General features: G+C 35.5%; 2 protein-coding genes across 3 annotated transcripts in view; one reads left to right on the plus strand and one right to left on the minus strand.

Moving 5' to 3' along the window:
- The window catches only part of tacr2 (tachykinin receptor 2), a 5,327-nt gene extending 3,815 nt beyond the window's left edge, over positions 1-1,512 (plus strand). The window contains exons 2-5 of the mRNA XM_015061076.1: positions 534-702; positions 802-921; positions 1,004-1,080; positions 1,158-1,512. Coding sequence (XP_014916562.1) covers positions 534-702; positions 802-921; positions 1,004-1,080; positions 1,158-1,449 — 658 coding nt within the window. The 3' untranslated portion in view covers positions 1,450-1,512. The remainder of the gene's footprint in view (positions 1-533; positions 703-801; positions 922-1,003; positions 1,081-1,157) is intronic.
- Positions 1,513-4,135: 2,623 nt separating this feature from the next.
- LOC106965156 (hexokinase-1-like) overlaps positions 4,136-6,525 on the minus strand; it is a 49,440-nt gene continuing 47,050 nt past the window's right edge. For both annotated transcript variants that reach the window (XM_015061079.1, XM_015061080.1), the window contains exon 21: positions 4,136-5,690. In XM_015061079.1, the coding sequence (XP_014916565.1) occupies positions 5,540-5,690 (151 nt within the window). In that variant the 3' untranslated portion in view covers positions 4,136-5,539. The remainder of the gene's footprint in view (positions 5,691-6,525) is intronic.

The following is a 6,525-nucleotide window of genomic DNA, read 5'->3' on the forward strand; positions in this document are numbered from 1 at the left end:
AATACATAATATATGTTATATATATATATATATATTATAATTATAATACATAATATATGTTATATATATATATATATATGATAATTATAACTATAACATATATTATGTATTATAGTTATTATATATATATGTATATATAAATAACATATATTATGTATTATAATTATAATATATATAAAATATATATTATTTATTATAATCATAATATGTATAACATATATATTTATTATATTTATTATAATTATTAGTATTATTACTATTAGTTTCCCGCAAAAACGTGAAGAAAGTGTGACAACTTTGCCGAAACATGTTGTTTGAGCTTTCACGGTGTCCGTAGTTCCTCAGACAAGCGCGCCGAACAAGCGCGTGCTTGCCACGCGCGTGCTTTCTCAGTGCTCATCACGAGCACGCGCCTATTTTGCCGCGTGGGCGGGGCGGAGCGGCAAGAAGACGAAGGGGGAACCGTATCTGATGGGGAAACGGGGAACCGTATCTGATGGGGAAACGCGGATTGACGTAACACCGTAACGCAGCTCTGTCTCTGTGTCCAGTTACCAGTTTGCGGTGATATTGCTGATCTACTTGCTCCCCCTGCTGGTCATGTTGGTGACCTACAGTTTAGTGGGTCGCTCACTGTGGGGCGGACACATCCCCGGAGAGGCGACCGAGCATTACCACAGCCAGATTACAGCCAAGAGAAAGGTCAGCCTGCTTCCATTCTTTGACTCTTGGTCTTTTTTATCTGATTTTAAGCTGATGCCTCATTCATTTGTTCTGCATCTGTAACTTTCCGTGCTGCAGGTGGTGAAGATGATGGTGGTTGTGGTGGTGACTTTTGCCCTCTGCTGGCTGCCTTACCATGTTTACTTTATTCTGGGGTCATTTAACAGAGACATTTATAAACAACATTACATTCAGCAGGTTAGTTGCAGATTTTCTGTTTAATGTGAGTTAATTATTTCATCATATAACAACAACTCATCTCTTGCCGTCTCTTTGTCAGGTGTATCTTTCTATTTTCTGGTTGGCGATGAGTTCGACTATGTATAATCCAATTATTTACTGCTGTTTGAACCAAAGGTAGAATTTCTAAATATTTTAGCCATTTTACGCTAACAGTACGAGCTTTTGGAAACATTTTCCTCTCCTTTCTTCAGGTTTCGGGCCGGTTTCCGTCACGCTTTCGCTTGGTGTCCCTTCGTCAAAGTGTCAGAGGAAGACAAGATGGAGCTGCAGTACACGCACACCTTCAGAGTCACGGTGACGCGCAGCCGCCGCAGTGACACCTCAAACACGCACGCCTCCATCAAAGCATGCAACGCAAACTCAGAGAAAGACGCTTGCTTACAGCGGAAAAAGTTCCCATGCAGCATTCAAAACTCCAATGTGATTACGAAGCAGGATGACTCCAGAAACCCAGCGTCGAAGACAGTGGCGCACGACCTCTGACCTCCGAGCAGCATCATGTTGAAAACACAGCAGAAAGAGCAGGAGCTGTGGAAGTCTATTGAGTGCTGTTTGTAAAGTTACAGAGTAAAAACTAAAAATATTTTTGATTTATTCAGCCTGTCAGAGAAAACAAATATAATTATTTCAACATCATATTTTCACCATGTTGTTCATACATTAATGTCAGAGGTCCAAACTAAATATTTAGTTTACAAGCTAAATATTTAGCAACTGAGATATTTAATTAGCAAGCTATAGATTTAGTTTAAAAATATGAAATTGAAATGTTTAGTTTGGAAATTAAAAGTTTAGCTTTGAAAATAAATATTTAGTTTGGAAAATAAATATATAGTGCGGAACTAAATATTTAATTAGCAAACTAAATAATTATCCTCCTAACTAAATATTTAATTCACAAGCTAAATATTTTGTTCAAAAACAAAATATTTAGTTTTCAAACTAAAAGTTTATTTTAAAATATTTAATATTTAAAAATATTTAGTTTAAATGTTTTAAATTAAATATTTAGTTTAAATATTTGGTTTAAATATTTTAGTTTTTAAAGTAAATATTTAGTTCTTAAGCTAAATATTTATTTTTAAAATTAAATATTTAGTTTGGACCACTGGCATTTTTAGAAATGTGACCAACATGGTGGAAATATGACTGAAAAAAATGTACACTCACATTTTGTCTCTATGGAAGGCTAAATTAACCAAAAATATTGCTGTAATTTTTTTTTTACTGTGTAACTTTACAAACGGCAGCCCAAAGAAATCAACAACATAATGAAGGTGTTCTTGTTTTTCCTCATGATGTTGGTGAATCTCTTGCTCACATTGTGCAGGGATTTGGAAAAGTATTAACACCCTTTGTTTCTCACATTTTGACTCTTTACAGCCATACATTTTGCAGCATTTTAGTGGGATTTTTTGCGACGAATCAACATTAAATGTTGCATAATTGTGATTCCTAGCGGAGTGTGAGTCAGACCTGGTTTTTGGGGTCCCACAGGGCTCTGCTGTAGGTCACCTCATATTACAAGTGAAGCATAGAAAACTTCAGAAATAAAGCTAATTTCTAAAATTGGTTTTATATTTAAAAGCCTTGCTAGATTCTATCTATCTATTGTTGTTATTAGTATGTGAATCTATAGCTGCGTGTTGCAGACTCCTAGTTGAGGAGAACCGCCATGTGTGGTGTGTCTGTTTCAGATTATTATTATGAGTTTTTCCATCTTGTTTTGATCTGTGCTGCATCGTTATCTCTAGCCTCTTTGCTGCGTTCCTCGCTCTTGTTTGTCTCTCTAACAAACCTCGGATGCCTTCATAGAAGACCTAGATCTACTCTAGAAGTAAATCAAATAGAGACTGATTCTGTTGGTGTCCATAGGGATAATTTCTAGTCACTAATGAGGTTGCACCGGATTTTATTTAGGGGTTTAACAGTAAAGGGAAGTTGATCCATACATACCCCACACATTTCAGATTTTTGTTTGGTTAACATTTTCTTGGCATTTTCGTCACAATTATGCACGACTTTGTGTTGGTTTGTTGTGTAAAGTCCCAGTGAGACACAGTGAGGTTTGTGGCTGCAATGTGACAGAATGTGGACACGTTGACTGGATGCGGACGATTTTGTTCTGGATGTGAAACGGGGAGAAGCATGGTGCAAACTGAAAGCGACAACCTTCCTGTGAAATGCTGACCTTTGAACTACAGCGTTCATTTATTGTTTACATTTGTAAAATACTGTATATAAGAGACAAAAAGACTAAATGTGGCATTGTGAAGTTTGTTGCTGTGTGAAAATAAGTGTCTTTATGCTTCTGGACAATTTCACTTTTATTCTCTCTCTCCAGCTGTAAACTTTGACATTTTGGTGTTGCTTTTAAGAATTGTAGTTTCTGATTTCACAGGGAAAGTTGAGTGCTGTTGGAGCCAAACTTTTAGGTAAGCCTAATAATCACTGACGTGCTTTAACGTGTTGCAACACGTTTTTCCAGCTCTATTTTCTCCCATCAGCTGCTGCAGCTCCAGCTCAGTAAAACTTTAAATCCCCTTGCAAAAAAATCACTTTGATCAACAAAGATGTTGCTTTTTATAAATAAAATTCATCAAAATATGTGGAGGAAAAAATCTGTACAATGCTCATAACTATCTAATTAGCATACGTCAGTGATATATATTTATGGTGCAGTCAAAAAAAATGTATATAATTTTTATGGCCAGATTTTAAGAAAAAGTTACTTGTTGAGGCTATTAATGTCTAAAATAGCAATGTAAATATCAATATTTGACCTGTGATTATGTTTTGATGACGTTTCAGAATGTTGAATAAAATTCATGGAGCTTTACATCAATGTTTTTTTATTATTGTGGCCAACATGCACAATAATGTTTGCTAATAATGACAATTCATTTAATACACGCATCATTCATGAGTGTAAGTGTGAATCATACAGCTAGGACATTGAACAAAATTAAAATATAATAATAAGTCAACATCTGAGGGTAGCAGCCTGGGGAAGAAAGTGAAAATATCTTCTCAGAAAAGGTTAGTCACTTTCATTTAAGTGACATGGAAACCAGGGGAGTTGTTTTTTATTCCACACATAAATACTATTTGCTTATTCCTGAAGGTAAGACGTCAGAAGTAAAAGGGAGCGTAAAACATATGCACGCCACACTTTTTAGATTTTTATTTGGAAAAATTGTAAACTGTTTGCCATTTTGCTTCCTCTTTACAATCATGCACTCCTTTGTGTCAAAACAATGAATTTAAAAATCTTATTAAAATACATGGAAACCGATCAAGCAAATATCAACAGAAAACCGCTACTTCAGATGAATTGAGGTTCAATTTATTGAGTCAGACTGACAATGTGCAACACGTCCAGCCTGGGTTTTGCAGACCAAAGTAAGAAAAACACCTGGATGCCTCGCAGGAGCTGGCAGAAAGACAACAGGACAGGAACACAGACTGGAAACTGGTTTTAAAACAACAAAACTCGTCCAACAGAGCAGAAAACAGAAAAAGCTCCACTTACAGGGTCAGATTTTTGAACAGTTTATCAAATATCTGGACAGTTTCTATAGTGAAAAATGCACACTTTTAAATATCCAAGTATTTCTTTTCGCTTTTCATCAAAGAGATGTCAAAGAGTCGCACAACCTTAAAACTTTCCTGAGACTTTTCTAAGAAAAAAAAAATCTACTTTATAAAGTGGGGGTAGATTTATATACCATATATGCATGTTGCCAAAATGTAATAAATCTTCTTACATTTACGCACAGCTTATTTATTTATTTTTTTCCCACCGTGTTGGCACCTCACTGGCGGGTTTTTCTAGCAGCTGCGATTAGCACCAGCAGCATGAACCGTTTACACCGGGTTACAAATAAACTGCAGCCAGAGAGCAGAAACATGACATGAAGGTTTTTGTGCACAGGAAAAATACAGTGAGGGGAAATTAGCCAGTGGCTAGTTGTGTGCGCATCATATTTGCAGCAGTAATATTTTTAAACATAATAAAATAAATAACAACAATGCTGAACACACTGCATCATGTCTGGGTGAGCTATTAAAACCGTAAGCACAAATATTCCCTTCCTTCTACACACATACTTCTGCTCCGTCAGATCCCTTTAAATCATCATGTAAAAATAGCAACAGCTCCAAAAAGACCCACTTTGGTTTGAATTGCTTAAAGTTCTGGATGTGCAACAAAATAAAGCCGACTGCAGGAAAACCGCCAGACTGCAGTAACAAGAGGAATCCACCAGGTGGAGACAGAGGAGCGGGTAATATTTTATTATTAGATTTATTTGTTTCAGCAGATGTTTTATGCTTGAAATTAATTATAATCAACCTTTGGAATCACAAAATTGCAATTGCACCCTAAAGAGGCCGGGTGCTGACAGATATAGTTTAACTAGAATGGATCACATCTGCTGCCAAACACAGCAGAGAAAGAGGGCGACGCTCCCCTTTCTGTCTCAGGAAGACACATGGATGAAGTAGCAGCTGGAGTGTGAGGCGCTGAGGATGGTAGCAGTGGATCGACAGCCACAAGCTGCCTGATATGTTGTTATTTTTTACTCTTGGCCTCTTCCCTCAAGCGGCAGGCCACCGCTGTGATCAGAGCGGCTCCCTTGCCGCTGCCGTCCTCAGACAGCAGGAAGGTGACGCAGCACCTCGGGGCCAGATCTTTGACCGTCTGCTTCATGATCCGGGAGAAACTAGGCAGAAACACCAGACGTGTGACAATCAATTTTACAATTTCATTGATTATTATGGTGATTAATCAGTCAATAGGATAAAAAATATATATATATATATATATATATATATATATATATATATATATATATATATATATATATATATATATATAAATTTCAGTGTCGAATTTTCACTTAACCACTTAATACTTTTTTAAACAATATTAGAAATGCATAGAAATGCAAATTCAAATAAGAAAATTAACATTTTATTGTGTAAAATGCAATAACATAGCATCCCTTCAGTGCATGCTTGATCATTCGTAATAACGAATATCATTTGTCATTTGAAATCACATGAATAAAGTCCAGAGCTGATCTGATTTTTATTTTTTGGATTAACTAATTAATGACTGGATAGCAAAAGGTGCTAAAAGGAGATTTGTTTTTCAGAATTTGAACCAAATGAGTAGTTCTGCCTACAAATCGATCGATTGTCCCAGAAGTTTTTGCGATAAACAGTAATATTGTGTAATATTGTTGTTTTGAGACCATTTTCGAGTAATACAATAGAAATAATGGCACAATAATGCAAGAACACGTTCTCAATGATCTTAAATAACCTTTAAAATCTAATGAACATTTAAAGACGGGAACTGGAAGACATTTTAAATATCCAAAATAAATAAACAACAGAAACAACAAATAAAATGAATTATGAAGCATCTGTATGCAAAACAAAAAAGGGATAGTTGAGCTCAAAGCACCAGACTGACGACTTTTATCATTCAGTTTTTGGTAAAAAAAAAAAAAAAAAAAAAAAAAAAAAAAAAAAAAAAAAAAAAAAAAAAAA

This window comes from Poecilia latipinna, unplaced genomic scaffold, assembly GCF_001443285.1.
Source record: "Poecilia latipinna isolate Pla-1442-1.1 unplaced genomic scaffold, P_latipinna-1.0 Scaffold1776, whole genome shotgun sequence".
Taxonomy (NCBI): domain Eukaryota; kingdom Metazoa; phylum Chordata; class Actinopteri; order Cyprinodontiformes; family Poeciliidae; genus Poecilia; species Poecilia latipinna.